The sequence below is a fragment of the Bos mutus genome, chromosome 19, assembly GCF_027580195.1.
Source record: "Bos mutus isolate GX-2022 chromosome 19, NWIPB_WYAK_1.1, whole genome shotgun sequence".
Taxonomy (NCBI): Eukaryota; Metazoa; Chordata; class Mammalia; order Artiodactyla; family Bovidae; genus Bos; species Bos mutus.
This window is the reverse complement of record NC_091635.1, coordinates 21,340,401-21,358,100: the sequence shown is the minus strand read 5'-3', so window position 1 is coordinate 21,358,100 and position 17,700 is coordinate 21,340,401. Positions and strand designations below refer to the sequence as shown.

Here is a 17,700-nt window from a genome sequence, read left to right as displayed (position 1 = left end):
GCCTATTCCCCCGGGGTGGCCGAGCACCCGGGGAGGAACCCCCAGCCCTGGCGATCCTGCTGCTCAGTGACGGAGGTCCAGAGGCCTTGGTGGACGTGCAGGAAGAGGACTGGACGTGGCCTAAACATGCCCTTCAAGTCCCTGCCTTGTCCTCCAAGGGCCACAGGCAACTGGCTTATCTGCTCAGCTTCCTCGTTTGATAATGGAGAACCTCTCTGAACAGGTGCACAGAGCCAGATGGGAAACTGGGTCCTGGTCTGGCAATGCTGGCTCCCATTAAGCCAGACCTTCCAGAAGAGGGTTCTGGGTCAGTGGGTCCCCTGCCCACAGCACTCCTTGCCTGATCTTGGGTGTTTGCGGGTCCAGACCAAGGCACCAGGGAGCAGTGAGACTGGACAAGCCTGGGTCTTTTGTCCAGTTTGGCAACATCAACCTCACACGTTCCATTCCCAGCAACTTTACAGTTGGAACGTCCACCCCTCACTATCCTGACTGGAGAACAAGCCTCCACAGGTGACCACTGACCCTCCTGAGCCTCAGAGCTTGCCTCTTCCCACTAAGACTGAGCAGGGAAGGGCTGCTGCACCTGTGTTTGATCTGCCTGCCCAGTTTCTCTCCACTGCAGGGCTGAGTAGCACTACCCACAGGAGGAGTGGGAAGGAGGTAGGGGATGCAGGCAGGGGTCTGCAGAGACCCCGTATGTGGCCGTCAGCTTCCAGGAATCAGCACTGGCTAGAACGCCAGACAGAGGCAGGACCACATAAACTTAGTCTGCTGACCCATAACTGGCCCTTTCTCTTCTCAAGGTCGCAAAGCTCAGTTCAATGATTAGCCATCGTGAAGGTAGGGGCTGGGGGGCAGTCACACCTGGGCTCAGACCCCTGGCTCTGTAATTCATTTGCCCCAGGAGCTCAGGCATGCTACCTAACCTTGGCTTTAAACCTCTGTCATTTGATTTGTAAAATGGGGATAGTAGCTAATATCCTGCAGGATGTATTATTGAAAGGATGTTCATGATGAAAGCTACCGAGTGCTGAATGACTTACATACAGACACACATTGTCTCATCTAAATCTTAAAACCAGCCTATGAAGGAGATCTTCCCCCGTTTCTATTTCTGCTATTATTTTAAAAAATACTTATGTATTGGCTGTGCTGGGTTCTAGTTGTGGCCCATGTGGGATCTAGTTCCCTGACCAGGGATGGAACCTAGGCCTCCTGCTTTGAGAGCTCAGAGTCATAACCATTAGACCACCAGAGAAGTCCCTGCCCCTGGTTTTATTTTTTTCTGAGATAGGAAAAGATTTAAAATTTAAACCTCTTTTTAAAGTTGAGGGCCCCAAGTCCCAGCCTCAAGGATGGTGCTGAGTGTCCGGCTGAGAGGGCCCTGGACTCACCTGCCCCAGGCCGTGTGGTCAGAGCTACCTCAGTGCTGGGTGTACGGCAGGTTGCAGAGGAGAGGGAGCTATGAGGTTCTGGTAAAGGCCTCTCTAAGAGGCCTGCTCGCAGCAGCCCTGGGCAGAGAGCATTCTTGCCCACTGGACAGGCAAGAGGGCTGGGGCTCATGGAGCCCAACCGGAAGCCCTGACCTTCAGAGACACGCACGTCACAGTCACGTGAGGCCTGGAACCAGATTCCAAACCCTGAGGTGGGAAGCATCCAGGAGACAGTGTGGGAGCGGCCAGCTGCTGAGAACTGCTGAAGCCCAGTCATGGAGTGTAAAAGCTCATTACACTGGTTCCCCCATTTATGTTTGAAATTCTCCACAGAGAAAACTAAAAACACCGCCTCCTCTCCTGGAGAATGTGTTAGGCGGAGGAGGGTCTCAAAGTGCGTCACCTGGGATCTGCTGGATGATGGCTCTGAAGACCGGTCCCTCTCCTGCTCCACACAGGGCCCAGCCCCCAGGGGACCCGCATAACGTCTGGAGCAAGGTGGTCTCCACTGAGGGCCCTGTGGTGCCAGGCAGCCCAGCCTGCTGTGGGGGCGGGGGAAGGGTGAGCCCCTGCCCCAGGGTCCCAGGAGGTGTCAGAAGCGGAGCAGACTGGGTGGGGTGCAGAGGCTCTGGGCAGAGGGGAGGATGAAGGAACGGGGTGGGGTGGTGAGAGCTGGAGCGGGGCGGAGGGCCCCCTCGGCTCCTCAGGATGGGATGCTGCTGCCCCTCTCTGGCAGGCCCCCCACATGCTCCTCCCCTGAGATGCATAAGCACCACCCACACACACACATTTAAGACCTCCCAAGCTTCCCCAACCTTTTAAAAAATTTTATTGGATTTACAATGTTGTGTTAGTTTCAGGTGTACTGCAAAATGAATGAGTTATACACACGCATATACCTGCTCTTTTTTAGCTTCTTTTCCCATATAGGTCACTACAGAGCATTGAGTAGAGTTCCCTGTGCTGTCCAGTAGGTCCTTGGCAGTTACCTAGTTTGTATATAGTAGTGTGTTTATGTCAGTCCAAATCTCCCAGTTTATCCCTCTCCCACCTTACCCCTGGTAACCATAAGTTTGCTTTCTACATCTGTGACTCTGCTTCTGCTTTGTACATAAGTTCATTTGCCAAGCTTCCCCCTTGACTCCAGACAAGGTTCAAGCCTGACTCTCAGGGTGACTGTCCTCGCTGCCCTCCGCTCCAGGTCCCCCCAAGACTCCCAGAACTGTGTCCTCGCCCAGCCCGCCTCCTCCCTGTAAACCTCTGAGGGGTCCAGCACCTCCTCACTGGGCCCCACACAGCCTGCGCTGCTCTTGTTTCCGGCCGGGGCAGGGCGAGGCCCCCATCAGAACAATGAGCAATGGAGACCAGGTGACCATCATGACCTTTAGTGACTTTAAGAATGCAGCCCCTGGGGAGGCAGTGGGAGCGGGCAGTGGGGCTGAGTCACGGTGCCCGGCTGCTGGGAGGGGCTCCCTGGCGAGCAGAAAGGTGAGGACGGCGGGACATGGAGCAGAAGGCTCCCTGACCGTGGCTGAGGCCGCGAGGCTGCAGTGCCCTTCACATGTCCGTAAAGCCCGGGGCCGCAGCAGGCATGCACAGCACCTCAACTGCTGTAATGGTTTCCTTCCTAAGGGTTCCAACAAATGGAAAATGATAGCGACAGCTTGCAGCTCCCATTACTTCCGTGCCTGCAAACCTAAAGAATATTTATGATCCGTGGGATCAGAGATTTGGTGTCTTAGCAGCAAAGAAAGGTCACGAAACGAACTGACGCAGGCCATCTGCTCTGAGTGGGGACAGAGACACGCCCAGTGCACAGCACCTGCTTCTCCCACACCAGGCACCAAAGGATGCTCTTTATTTAACTGAGAATAAAGCTGACGACCCCCACGAGGGGCAAAGACTGAACAAAAACAAGCCGGTGCAAGGGCAGGGCAAGGCCCCACAGGACATGGCACTGGTGCCCCTGCCCCCAGCCCCTGTACTAGATGCCGGGTGACAAGGCTTAACGGAGGAGAACAAATGCTCTCGGAGATGTCCCCGTGGCTGTGAGGCAGAGGCACTTCCCGCCTCCTGCATTTTTCATGTGCCTGCTGCCCCTGCGTCCCAGCGCCCGCTCCTGACATTACGGCAGATGCCGTGGCCGCCGCAGTCATCCTTCATCCTCAGGGGCCAATGGGAACGTACGCTTCCCCGTCCATCAGGGCCGCGGCCGCCAGAACAGCTCATCTGACCTTTGCAAATACCAAAGGGTGGGTTTAAGGCAGAAAAAGGTAACGTAAGAGTCTTTGGCTTTCCTTTTGAAGATGATTTTATGTCATTAGCCAAGAAATGGGGCCTATAGCAGGAACACGGTTAAAAATTGGGTAGAAGAGTCAAATGGGAAGTGAGGTGGCCGCCGACGTTTCAGCACACACACGTTCCTTGATGAATTATTTAACATATATTAAAAATATATATGGCTCAGAAATCTCTGGGCCTGGGATTGAAAACAGCTTCAAGCTGGGAATGAACAGCTCTCTGAAAGGACATACGCATACGCATGCACACACACACACACACACAGAAACAAATGTGGATTCTGATGCCCAGCACCAGCTGGACTCCATCAGACTACAACAAGCTAATCCTGCTGCAAACCACGGATCTGTGTGGAGGTGGGACCAGGAGACAGCCCACGTCACAGTGGGACAAGTTCATTGTCAAGCTGCAGCACATATACACCCAGTTTCCTCTCTATTTTTAGCCTGCAAATCTTAGTCAATGTTGATATTTTAGGAGCGAAAGTGACCCCTTAATATTCCAGGGAGATTTTCTTTGCTTGGCTATGACTCAGCACCGCACAAAACTAGATTCCAAGTAATCTGCATGACTCTGGGTTTTTCCACTTGAAAAAAAAAAGTAATTACAGAGATCCCTGAGGACAGAGGAGAGAAGGAAAGCCACTCACATTAGCATGGCACCACCCCAGTTCAATGTTTTTATAATGGTTTTATGGAGACAGAACTCAGGTGCCATAAATTTCACTCTTTGGAAGTACACAGTTCAGAGGACTTCGGTACATTCCCAGACCACTGTAGCCACCACCACCAAACTCCAGGATACTTCCTCCACCCCAAAAGGACCCCTGGCCCCCAGCCCCCACACCCACTAACCTGCCCTTTCTGCACACGTGGTCTATCCTGGACACGCATGGAAGTGGAACCACACCACACGTGGCCTTCGGTGTCTGGCTTGTCTGTCACAGCATTATGTCTTCACCTAACTCAAGTTTTTTAAATATTTTTAAAATTTTATTTTTATTATTTATTTGGCCACCCTGGGTCTTAGTTGTGACATGCAGGATCTTTGATCCTTATTGTGGCGAACTCCTGGTGCAGCCTGTGGGATCTAGTTCCCCAACCAGGGATCAAACCTGGGTCCCCTGCAGTGGGAGTGCAGAGTCTTGGCCATTGGACCACCAGGGAAGTCCCCACCTAACTCAGTTTTCATTAGGGCTTTGCTAGTCTCCCTTCCCATCTGAACTCCTACATATTTAAAGTATAATCCTTTGCTAACTTGGTAAAGTTGAGTAACAACGCATTACTGACCCTCAGTTGGGACCAGGGGTCCAGAAGCTGAAGGCTTCAGTCTGGTCCTCCAAGTGTGAGCCTATCGTACTGGTTTAATTGTAACAGAAGAGACCTGGGGGTTAGGAAGACTGCACAGCTTGCCAGCCACAGGACAACCAGCACCACATGCAGTCTGCCCAAGAACAGAACTGCCCAGAACCCCAAACTGAACAGGAGGGCAAGCAGCCACCCACGAAGCACTGTGCAAATGTCAGGAGTAAACTGTATGCCCCTAAATTCATATACTGAGTGTGGCTGCACCTGGAGGGGGGCTCTTTGCAGAAGCAAAGAAGGTACAAGGAGGCCCTGAGGGAGCAGGCCCTGGTGCAACCTGCCCAGTGTCCTCCTAAGAGGAAGCTGGACACACAGGGGAACAGCAGGGACACCTGCACACAGACGAGGTCAGGAGAGGGCACAGTGAGAAGGCGGCCGTCTGCATGTCAAGAGGACGCCTCAAGAGAAACCAACCCTGCTGACACCTTGACCTTGAACATTCAGCCTCCAGTTCTTCCACCCCCTTGCCTGCACTTGTTTTGCCCTGGGGTTTTGTCAATAGCCGTCCTCGAGGGTGTGAGGAGGCTGCACGCTTTTGGGTGTGCCACTGAGCACCACAGAGATCCAGGGCAGGACGCGCACAGGGAGGAGGGCGGAGCTCCAGGAAGGGTCCCGGGCAGCGTGTGCATTTCTCAGTGGCTCCTGCTTGCTGAGCGATGCCACGTGGTTGGTGCTGTCACAGAGCTGCTTTCTGGGAGGGAGCCACAGGGCCTTAGGGATTCCGGGGCAGTAATGAAACACGGGGACTTGGGGTGGCTTGTGGCTGAGAGAGCAGAAACCACAGCCCCCAGTTGGGCAGGTGGGCAGCAGCATCCTGGGCCTTCACGAGCAGATATCCTCTGGAGTCAGAGGGCTCCCAAGAGGCACCAGGGGCCTGGCTGTGGAGGATAGGTAGGAGCTGGCCAGAAAGAGAGAAGGGAGTTGGCAGAAGGAGCCTTTCAGCTTGAACTTCATCAAATGCCCACATGAGGGACCATCCTGAGGGGTCTTCAGTTTCACACCTTCAGAAGCTTAGGGAGTAGGCGTGAATGGTACCCACCTTAGAGCCCCTGAGGATGGGACAGGGCAGGTCAAAGGGGGGCAGACTCTGGGGTCTGGGCTCCATGACGCCCTGGCAGCCCCACCTTGGCAGTAAGGGGTTTCCTCTGAGGGAGCAGCAGGGTCCTCCTGGTGCCCCATGTGTGGGGTAGAGGGTCTACCCACAGCAGAGCTGCATCCACAGCCCTGCTCGTGAGACAAGAGGTCTGTATAAACTGAAATAATATGTGTGCATCCTTGTTTAAAAATCAGACAACACGGACAGGACACAAGTCACCTTATGTAAAGTGCGAGGTCCCCTGCCCCATGGCCCCATCAGCTGCTGAGTGTGGGTCTTGCTCCGTGAAGCTCATGGTGTAACGGGATCCAACCCCCGGTCTCACTTTACACCCACTTGTGCACCTGGCTGTGTGCCCACCCCTGGGGGGCACACACCGTCCTCCTTGGGGAGATGGGGTTCTGTCCTCAGAAAACTGCTATGGCCGCACGTGCGTCCACCTGACATTTCTGTGGATCAGGTCCCTAGAGGGCAAGCCTAGGTCAGGTCGTAGAGCATCTGAAACTTCAACAGTGATGTCAGTTCCCCTCCAGAAAGGTGTAGGACTGGACGCCCTCTCTGGCTACGCTCCCATGAGCCGGCCCCGCAGGACCAGGATGGAGGGCCGGGCGTGGTGAGGGGAATGCCACGGCCCTCAGGGCTCCCAGTGGAGCCTGGATGAAAAGCCCCTTCCCTCAGCTCAGAGGCCCCCTCCACACTCAGATCTGTGCCCGGACGGACACAGAAGACAGTTCCCGGGGAGTGACTGGGGCACCTGAGTGGCTTTGTGAGACGTGCACACACCATCTGGAACCCTGGTGCTCCGCCTTCCTCCAGACACATGTCCTGCACGGAGTTCTGAACAGCATGGAGTCTCTGGGGGCTCAGTCAAACCCCAAAAGTGTGCACCCTCCTCACACCCTTGAGGATGGCTCCATGAGAACTCCATGACATAACAAATGCAGGCGAGGATGAGCAGAGATCGGAGCCCCTTGTGCACTGCTGGTGGGGGTAGAAAATGGTACAGCTACCATGGAAACAGTATGGAGGCTCCTAAAAAAACAAACAGAAACAGAACTACCACATGGCCACGCTACACAGCAAGGCTACTGCCGGGCATGTGCTCCCAAGAACTGAAAGCAGGGTCTCGAAGAGAAACCTGCACACCACGTTCACAGCAGCAGGTGCAGGCAACCCATGTTCAAAAACGGATGGATGGATACACAACACGGCCTACACATTCAATGGAGTGTTGTGTGCACTCAGTCGCTCCGTCGTGTCTCACCCTTTGTGACCCCATGGACTGCCAGGCTCCTCTGTCCATGGGATTCTCCAAGCAACAATACTGGAGTGGGGAGCCATTCCCAGTCACAAAAAGACATACTGTTTGATTGCACTTACATGAGGTCCCTGGAGTCGTCACGCTCATAGAGACAAAAAGTAGAAGGGTGGGTGTCAGGGGCTTGAGCGGGGCGGGGGGGATAAGAGTTACTGTTTAATAGGGACAGAGTTTCAGTTTTGCGAGAAGGGTTCTGGACGTGGGTGTTCTTAATGCCCCTGAGATGTTCACTGAAAAATGATGCAGATGGTGAGTTTTGTGTCATATAATTTTTGCCCAATTTTTAAAATTTTTACTTAATTTTATTTATTTATTTGGCTGTGATGGGTCTTAGTTGTGGCACACAAGATCTTCAACCTTCATTGCGGCATGTGGGATCCAGCTCCCTGACCAGGGATGGAACCTGAACTTCTGCATTGGGCACATAGAGTCTTAGTCACTGGACCACCAGGGGAAGTCCCAGCACAATTTTTTTTTTTTTTAAGTTCGCAGAGCATTGTTCAGTGCCCATGAAAGTGAATCATGGAGGCTAAAGTCTAAAGAAAAACTAAAAAGCTCCTTTGATTCCGGCCTTAAGCTTCAGATGTAGAAATGAACTTGTTCAACTTGCCCTCGTTACAGGAGTAAACGGGCTGGACACGGCCTTTCCAGAGTCACATGGCAAATCAGTGCAGGACTCCAGCCATCCCCGGACTGCCTGCGTCCCGCCTCAGGGCAGTGTCTCTGTTCTGGACAGGAGCCTGATAAAGCAGGTAAAACAAAAGAGTAAAGGGGAGTTTATGAACTAACTTTTTCAACCAAACCTGGAACTAACCAATCCCATGTGATTAGACTAAACATGATTCAAACAAAGCAAAAGTTGTCTTCTTTTTTTTTTGCCACGTCGATCAGAATGCAGAATCTTAGCTTCCTGACCAGGGATCAAACCCATACACCCTGTAGTGCTGGAAGTGAGGAGCCTTAACCACTGGACCACCAGGAAAGGCCCAGAAAGTTCATCTTCATGAGTCAGAGTCCTTGATGACGTGATGGATGATGAACTCCCAACCTCCCTCACCCCACTGTGGACACAAACACCCAGGTGACTGGCAGGGCCCAAGGTCAGGAGAAGCCACCAGGCCCTTCCCCAGTGGCACCAGGCCTCACCGGTCAAGGCCTCTCCTGGGACACAATGAGACACACACATTTGACCTTTGGCCCAGTGCCTGGGCCATGGCTCCTGACACCCTCGGACTCTCCAGAGCAGAGAGTACCCAGTGGTGGCCAGCCTGGGGCAGCTGCATGATGGAGCTGGATGCCAGAGAGACTGCCAGCAAAGGAAGGTGTTTCCTGCATCTTGTGAGCCATGCTGGCAAATCCTCAAACCTGGGCACGGGTTCACAGGAACCCCCATCTACAGCCAGTTAGTCAGAAGTGCTGGTATTAAGCGGGAGTGGTCAGTGATGCCGAGCCCTTACCTGGGGGCCTGTGACAACCATGGCAGGCAGGTCAGAGTACACTGAACTGGACTGGATTGAGGATACCAGCTGGTGTCAGAATTGACCAGTGTCTGGAAAAACCCACAGGTCTGGAGTCAGAAGTGTCTGTGTAAGAAGAGCACAGACCCGCCTCTTTGGGCCTCCGTTTCCTCCTCTGTAAGGGTGAGGTGTTTGGGCCAAAGGCCACGAAGGGCCTTCCAGAGTTCGGTGACCCTCAGAACTGCTGGTTAAAGGGTTTCCAGAGTTAGCAGGAAGGAAACTCCCTCTCTGGAGGCTCGTCCCTCCCCAGGCTGCATCTCCTGCCTCAAGCTGGAGCTCACACATGTCTCTCTTGGGAGCAGCAGAGACCTCCATGGCGTCGACCCCAGGCCCAGGTGCGTACCAGCTCCCAGAGGCGTGGGGCCCAATCCCCTGAGACGAGGAACCAGCCTCCCTCCTTACTCTCCACTCTAAACCAAAACCCCAGACAGAATTCTGAACGTGCCTCCCAGAAGACAAGGCCTGTGCTTCATTCCCAATTAAAGCAACAGCTCGTGAGCCTGGAAAGAGAGCTGGCCACGTGGAGAACTTGTGTGTGTCTGCCTCTCTTCCTCCTCCTGACACTGCGGATCCAAAGCACATCTGAGGAGGATGGAACCCCAGGAAGACTTGGGTGTGCAGTGAGAAAGCACTGCTTCTTGCCAAACTCCCCAGAAACTGGGAGGATGAGGACAAGTTGCCCAGATTCACCCTGGAACCAGGTGACGTTCAGGTGGGTCGAAACTTGAGATGACCAGTTCCACACTCTGAGCTGCAAGCACATTCACTCGACTCCACAGACAACCCTGGTTTAGGGGTAGGGACTCACAGACTGGGCGCAAGTCCCTGCTCTGCCACTGGCCATCACAGACCCCCTGGGAAGGACGTGCCTGCCGAGCCTTGGCCTCTTCCATCACACGTAAGCAACAGTGCCGCCTCCGGGGTTGCCACCTGTGGGGCTCTCAACCAGCACCTGGTAAGGAGTCAGGCTGACCAGTCCCACCAGCATCACCCTGCCTGTCCTCAGGGCACATGCCAGACCCTCTGAGAACACGGGCAGGAAACCAAAGGCACAGGCAGCCACAGAGAAACAGACACACCATTCTTCACCGAGAGATCTGAACACCAGAGTAAAAAGGCAAATCTAGTATCTAGTAAGGGCCTACTATCCCAAATATGGAGAGAACTCCTAAAACTCCTCAGCGACAGAAGTAACTTGCTTTTAAAAATGTGCAAAGGTTCCGAATAGACATTTCTCCAAAGATTTACAAATGGACAGTCACCATGTGAAAAGGTGCTTAATATCAACTGAAAACTACGGTGATGGACTTCCCTGGTGGTCCAGTGGCTTAGACTCCGTGCTCCTACTGCAAGGGGCCCGGTGTGATCCCTGGCCACAGGGGAGATCCTGCATGCCACCCAGCATAGTGAAAAAAATAAATAAAAACAAAAAACTGCAGTGAGACACCACTTCACACCCACTTGGATGGCTACTATAAAAAAATAAATGACAACTGTTGGTGAGACAGTGGGGCAACTGGAACCCTACACATAGCTAGCAGGAGGAAAGAAAGGTGCAGCCACGGTGAAGGGCACCGGACAGCCATCCCACCTCCGGGTTTGTATCCAGAACGACTGAAAGCACGGATACAGACACAAACACGGGACACGTGCTCACCCGTATTCGCAGCAGCACTATTCACAACGGCCCAAAAGTGGAAGCAACCCGAGTATCCGCTGATGGACAAGTGAACGCACAAAATGAGTTCTACGCACACAACGGAGGAGTATTTGGTCTTTAAAAGGAAGGAGATTCTGAGACAGGCTCCTCCAACACGAGCGAAACTTGAAGACACTCTGCGGACGGAACAAGCCAGCCACAAGAGAACAGAACCTGCCGGATTCCTTCACAGGAGGTGCCTGGAGTGGTCAGGTTCACAGAGAAAGCAGAATGGTGGGGGCTAGAATGGGGGGAGGAGCAGCAAGTTAGCGGCGGGGACAGAGTGCAGTCTGGGAAGACAAGCAAGTTCTGAGGATGATGGTGGGGACAGCTGCACAACAGCGTGCGTGTACTTAATGCCACTGAACATCATAAAACAGAACGGTAAATGTGTGCTGTGCGTGTTTTTCTACAACTTCTAAGAAGTAAATAAATAAGAACAAATAAAACACGAGTGCCGTCATGGAGCATGCGTCTGAATGATGCCTGGCAAGAACGGTAAGGTGATGGCATATTTCAAGAAGAAGAAGTGGTAGGGCAGCCTGCTTGTCACACACATCCCTTCCCTGGATCCGGTCAGTGGATCCACATGCGGGGCAGTCGCACACAGAGCTGAGACAGGACTGACTCTGACCCAAACACAAGGTGCCCATGTCAGAAGAGAACAGGCAGGCACAGGGCACCCAGGAGGCTCGGGAACACACTACGGGTCAGCGGAGGCCCCTTCTCGTCTACAGGGACCTGGCCAGGCTCACGGGCCACAGAGCTGTAGCACAGAGCTCTGGAGCCCCAGCCCGCCCTGGGCAAGGCCCTCAGCTCCTCTCGGCCTCCAGATGCTGGACATGAGAGCACTGACAGGAGTTTCCCGAGAAAAAGTGCTGCACGCGACACTGTGTGGATGGCACTTCGCAGGGCGTCCTACCTTCCCGTGCAGGGCCTGAAAATGATGGCCATTATTTTCAGCTTTGATAGATGCTGAAAACAAGCCTGAGAGAGAGGACCCTTTGGAGTGAGTAACACACAGAGCAGACTCTACTGCGTGCTGTGAAGATCATGGGGAAACAGAAGGTATTCATCCTGCTCTGAGGAAGATAAGGCCATAAACAGGACGGGACTCGCAGCAAACAACAGGAAACAGCACGGCAGGAGGAAGCGGCAGCGTGCAAACTGGGCTGGGCATCCACTCACATTCCCTCTGCTAATCTTCAGGAACCCTGGAGGGCGAGGCCAAGTGCATGAGCCAGACAACACAGGCGGGCGTTCAGAGGAGTCACGGCACCACAGGCAGGGTGGTCTCGGAAGGCTGCTTGGAGGAGGTGGTGAGTGCTGACAGCCAGAGGCTTGAGGGCTAAATGGAGGAGATCAGAGACTCTTCTAGGCCAGGGGGGTTTGGGGAAGCACTGAAATAGGCACCAAGGCCAAGGCTAGTTTTTAACAGGCCTCTCCTCAGGGCACAAGGAGCAGGGTCAGCACGCTATTTTCTGTCCTTGCAGACTAGTAGGTTAACCTGAAAATTCTGAGTAACATATCTCCTAGGTCAAGAGCAACAATGCTTAACTGATGCTCCTCTGGGCATTTTTACCCCCTCCCTTTCCTGATACCCACTTGCCCCAAAAGCAGGCATATTACACAGAAATGACTTCCCTGGTGGCTCAGATGATAAAAAGTTCACCTGCAATATGGGAGACCTGGGTTCGATCCCTGGGTTGGGAAGATCCCCTGGGGGAGGAAATAGCAACCCACCCCAGTATTCTTGCCTGGAGAATCCTATGGATAGAGGAGCCTGGCGGGCTACAGTCCATGGGGTCGCAAGAGTCAGATGCGACTGAATGACTGAGCATAGCACAGCATGTCATACAGAAACAGGCTAAAAGCTCTCACACAACACTGCCTCTCCAAGGCCGGAGAAAACAGACTATGAAGTACACAGCGCTCTACTTACTCCATTCACTCTGTGAGATGAGACTCTCAAAGGGTTTGTAAGAAAGCACATTATGGTGATTTTCCCCCCTTTCCATGCTGCTGCTGCTAAGTCACTTCAGTTGTGTCCGACTCTGTGTGACCCCATGGACTGCAGCCCACCGGGCTCCCCTGTCCCTGGGATTCTCCAGGCAAGAACAATGGAGTGAGTTGCCATTGCCTTCTCCAGTGCATGAAAGTGAAAATAAGTGTATGTTTTCAAGCTTTCTGCAGAGGTCCACACTGTGTCTTTAAAGCACATTTCCATGGGAACTGCTCATAGCCCCATCACACCCTCTAAGCAGAGCAGCGACCTGGCCAAATCCTGGGAGCCTCTCAGCTCGGGTCTGAGTGTCCGAGCGTGGAAAGCAGGGGCACGTGAGCAGGCTGGTTACCCTTACAGCCATCCCAGCAGTTAAGGACGGGTGCTCTCAGAACCCCAGGCTTCCATCCGTGCTCTGCCCACCCACCTCAGCAGGTGCCCTCTCATCTCTCTGGGGGCTCCCCGGAAGGGCCCTATCCCAGACCTCGGGGAACTGGCACTGTGTGCGCTGACTCCCTCGTCAGACCCCCGCTCTGCACAGTGGAGGCTTTCACAGTAAGACAGAGGTGGCCTTTCGGCAGCTGCCAAGGGGACCCTCCCTGCCTCTGTTAATGACAGCCGGGCCACTACCCTCCCTAGAAATCATCCATGGCTCCTCAGTGCCACCAACAGAAGGGTCTAAACCACGCGGCCGACACTGGAAGCCTCGTCAATCAGGCCTGACACCGTCTGCCTGGCCTCTCCCTGCTCTCCCGGCTGGTCTTACCCCCACGCCTGCACAACCAGCCTTTGCCTAGAGCACCCTCCAAGCCTCCTTCTCCTCTTCAATAGGAGCCAAATCCCACCCCCTGAGCACCAGGTTCCTCCAGCCCCTGGGATGCCCCTTCTCATCATCGCAATCCCCCAGGAAAGCAGCTGCAGAGTCAGGTTCCGTCTCCAAAGCAGAAAGAGTAGCACGCTCACGGCAGTGTAGTAAGAACCAAAGCAACACAAGATATACAGCGCACCTACTGTGGTCTCTGGCACACAGTAAGCCAGCACCCATCTCTAAAACAGCAAAACCGTTAATCATTACTACTGCTGCTGGAGATGATCCCTCCTGTCCTCCATTTCCTTACTTCGTTTCTCTCTCCATCTGCTGCCAACACTTGCCATCTTACCTGACTTAGGTCCCTGTCTCAGCTCCCTTACTAGACTGAACATCCCAGCAAGTGTTTAGCGTGGTGCATACTGAGAGGCGACAGAACCACCAAATGCATGAATGATTCTAAATAATCAACCTTATAGTCTGTCCACAAGAAAACTCACACTTACTGTTTGAAGAAAGATTAAGAAGCGATTACAGGAGCAGAACTTTTCATCAAAAGCAACAGTTCTCAAAGTGTGGTCTCCGGACCCAGAGTGTCAGCATCCTCAGACCTTGACAGCCCACCCCAACCGACCCCGCCACCAGCTTCGACCAGCTCTCTAGGGATTCTGACAACCCTGACTCGTGGGCTCTGCAGGGCAAGAAGCAACATGCCAGCCCACAATGAAGCCCAGATCAGGACTGGATTCTCCGCCGGACTCTGGCCTTGACCTGGCAGAAGTCTCTTAACCTCCGGGAGCTCCAGTTTCTTAGAAGCGATACAGGGATGATCATCACACTCAGGATTCAGGGAGATCCCATGTGCAGTTCACACCAAGTAGGTGCTTTAAAACTGTAAGTTCCTTCCCGTTCTTATCCTGTCTATCTCACAGGGTTGGGAAGACTAAATAAAACCCTGAAGCCGCCCCCTCGCACTGGGTAACTAACTCCTCTCGGAACAAACACTTTGGCTCGTCAAGCTCACAGCCATCTCAGGAGATGGGGAGGCTCCCGCAGCAGTCAAGACCCCACACCACCCAGGCCCTGGACACTGACCCTGCAGCGAGTGGGAGGGAGCTGGTCCTCCAACACTCAGGTTGGGATTAACTAACTCCTCACTGATCGCATCTAAATGAATCCAAACTTTACTCCTGGAAAAGGGTGATCTGAAAACGTTTTCCAGCCAACACAGGAGAGCTGTGGACCTGCCGAGTACCCTGGACCTGGCTTGTGGTTCCCGGACACAACAACTGTTAACACAGGACCCTCTGAAACCCATTTCAGAAGAGAGCATCAGGCAGCGCAAGGAAGCATTCAGTCTTCCTGGGTACTTCTCAGCCGTATACACCACGGCGCCTCCGGGCTCAAAGCCGGGGCCTCTATTCGGGAACCACCTCCCAGGACGACGGGCAGCAGGGAGACCGGGAAGCCCCGGAAACCACGTCAGATGTCAGCTGGGGTATGGCTGCCAGCTCTCCGTGTGTCTGACCCAACAGTGCCCGGGAAGCATGCAGTAGGCCAGCCCCGAGGCAGGGTAAAAGGCCAATCCACGCACCCCCAGACAGTGAGCCCAACGCTCTGCGGCTCAGGACACTTGGGCTGATGCCTTACTGCTACAGAAGGCCCCTCGGAGCAGTGTTTTAACATCTCTATCCTGGGGCCTGGCACCCAGCACCCTCTCAACATGCCTGCTGAATTAGACAGATGGGATGAGTTAGGTACAAGCCCCAGCAGCTGTTGAGGGAGGAAAACGAGGTCCAGAGAGACTGAGAGTTGAGGTCAGTAAGGAATGCGGCCTCGATGTCACCCACCCAGGACAGGGCTCCATCCTGGGCCCAAACCCAACTTGCCCCCGTGCCCCGCAGCCACCTCCACTCCACTCGGACAGGGGACCACAGAGGGGGCCACACCGCCACCCACCTCCTCCACCTGTCCCCGGAACAGGGTCTCTTCTCTGAGAGTGCGGTTCCTTCCCCTTCCTCACCAACAGCCCAGGCCCAGCTCCCCGCAGTGTGCCAGCCTTCTGACAGCTCTCCCGTTCCCACAAGGCAACCCAGCACTGGCTATGGTGGCCTTCCACTGGTCACCACTGCCCCCCGAGTCTCTGTTCCCTCCGGTGACCCCATCAACCCTTTGAGCGCTGGGACAGCTCTGTAGGCCATGCTTCTGCCCCACTAAGCCTCAGTTTCCTCATCTTAAGGTGAGAAGGATAATAAAACTCACCATGCAGAACAGCTTCAGGAGAAAGTCACGGTGGTCAAATTGCTTCGTGTGAGGTAAGCCTGCTGCTCCTACTAGCCAGCTTTGTTGCTGGGGCTTCACTCCTGCGTCTCCCTCCCTTCTACCAACCCCTGGCACATATACCTCTCAAGAACACGAACAGCACTAAATGTCGTGAGGGTCACTTTTACACTTTGTCCCAACAGCACAGAACACATGTTGGAACCTATTCTGGCTTCTAATCACTTATCTGAGCTGAGCTGCGAAATTCCCGAGGCCTCACCTGCTGGCTCACTGGCTGGCAACGAAGGGGCCCCATTCTCTTCATGGTCAAGTGTCCTAAGGGACGGTGGACTTCGGGCCTGGTCACAGATGGGCCTGCGGTCCCCCATCTCCTCTCCAAAGTGGAAATGAGTCAATCTCCCCGCCCCCCACCTCAGGAGGGGGGGAGCTCAGGAGGGCTGCACCGTTTTCCAGGGCCCCACAGCTGAAATGGGCAAAGCGACATTCACCCCAGGTCCTCCTGAGAGAAATGTCATGCTCTTTTCATTGCTACCCACCCGTACATCCTCTATGTTTGTATATTTTAAAATCTCCTTTAACTTATATCCCTCATCAGCTACCTTGGTGTCTCAAAGGTAGTAACAGAGCGTCCTATCATAAAGGAGACAGAAAAGGGAAAAAAAATCCCCCCAAGTTTACTGGCTCCCTTCCACAACTGCCTGGAATTCAATACCAGAAATGAGTTTCTGGAATACGGATGCCGTGAAAGAGCACCTGAGGAAGAAGAAAGGGAGGTGGAAACCTCCAAAAAGGTGGGAAAAGACCCTCCAGGGCCCAGTGTCCATCACCCCTTATCAGAGACCCTATACCAAGGAGCAAAGGCAGGCTCCTAGGTGCCAGTCAGCCAACGGGAGAGGCGTCAATAATTTCACAGGCCCACTAAAGGCTGAAAAGTAAGCTGGAAATTTACAAAGCAGGAAATAGGGAAATCACTCCAGCCTAATCCAGCCAGGCCCATAAGGACGCCAAAGGTCCCTGCTCATAGAAGGCGTTTTACCAGTCTTTCCACCAACCAGGAGAAACCCAGTTTTAAAACAAACCAATCCACATTCTTGACGGATCACGCCTGGCGTGAGCTCCCGCCTTGGGTGAAAAGGCACGTTGCTCGTCAGTCAGGAAATTTCACCGGGCGGGCCTCTGGTGGTCCTTCACCTCCACCTCGGGCTTCCTCACCGGGATGCTGGTCATCCCGGTGCCCGGAGCGCCCAGAGGGTTTGCACACCCGAGTAATCCCCTCTCCACCTGCCCCCAGAAGGCCGGCGTCGGCAGACTTGAGGACGCTGGGAAGTGACAGCCACCAGGCAGACAGTAGCTCCAGAGACATGAGGGCCGCCTCTGACAGACGGAACTTCAGACCTGACAAGGCAGCGACTCGCACAAGGTCACGGGGAGAGTCGGCGGCAAGGCTACCTGGCCCTGGCTCCGGTCGTCAACCGGCACGGCCGCGGCCGCCCCCGCCCCCGCCAACCTTCCCAGGGGCGCGCCGGCCTCCCCGCTCCCCGCCGCTGAGAGTGGCTCAGCCCGACGGGCCCGGGACAGGGAGCCCGCTGGGACCGCGGCGGCCGGGCTGGGGCGCGGGGCTGGGCCCCACCGCGCAGCAACGCGCGGAGCACCGCCCAGGCCTCGGGACGCCGCGGTGGGGGCCTTACCGAGGCACTGCCCTACCGGCGTGCTGAACGGGTTCCCCAGGAGGAACTCCATCTTGGGCGGACGGCTCGACAGCGGCCCGCGCGCGTCAGCCGCCGGGTCTCCGCGTCCCCTGCCGCGCTCCCGGCCTGACTGACACTTGCCCCCGCCCCACCCTCTGGAACGCCGGTGCCCGCCGCTGGCCCCGCCC

General features: G+C 54.6%; 1 protein-coding gene and 1 non-coding gene across 2 annotated transcripts in view; both read right to left on the bottom strand.

Annotated features, from left to right (window-relative positions):
* Window positions 1-17,662, bottom strand: part of TOM1L2 (target of myb1 like 2 membrane trafficking protein) — a 71,854-nt gene extending 54,192 nt beyond the window's left edge. Inside the window, 1 exon segment of the mRNA XM_070389634.1 lies at window positions 17,513-17,662. Within this exon segment, the coding sequence (XP_070245735.1) occupies window positions 17,513-17,564 (52 nt within the window). The 5' untranslated portion in view covers window positions 17,565-17,662.
* TRNAG-CCC (transfer RNA glycine (anticodon CCC)) lies at window positions 4,831-4,903 on the bottom strand. The gene has a single exon. It is a non-coding gene; the product is annotated as a tRNA-Gly (tRNA).
* Window positions 17,663-17,700: the final 38 nt, after the last annotated feature.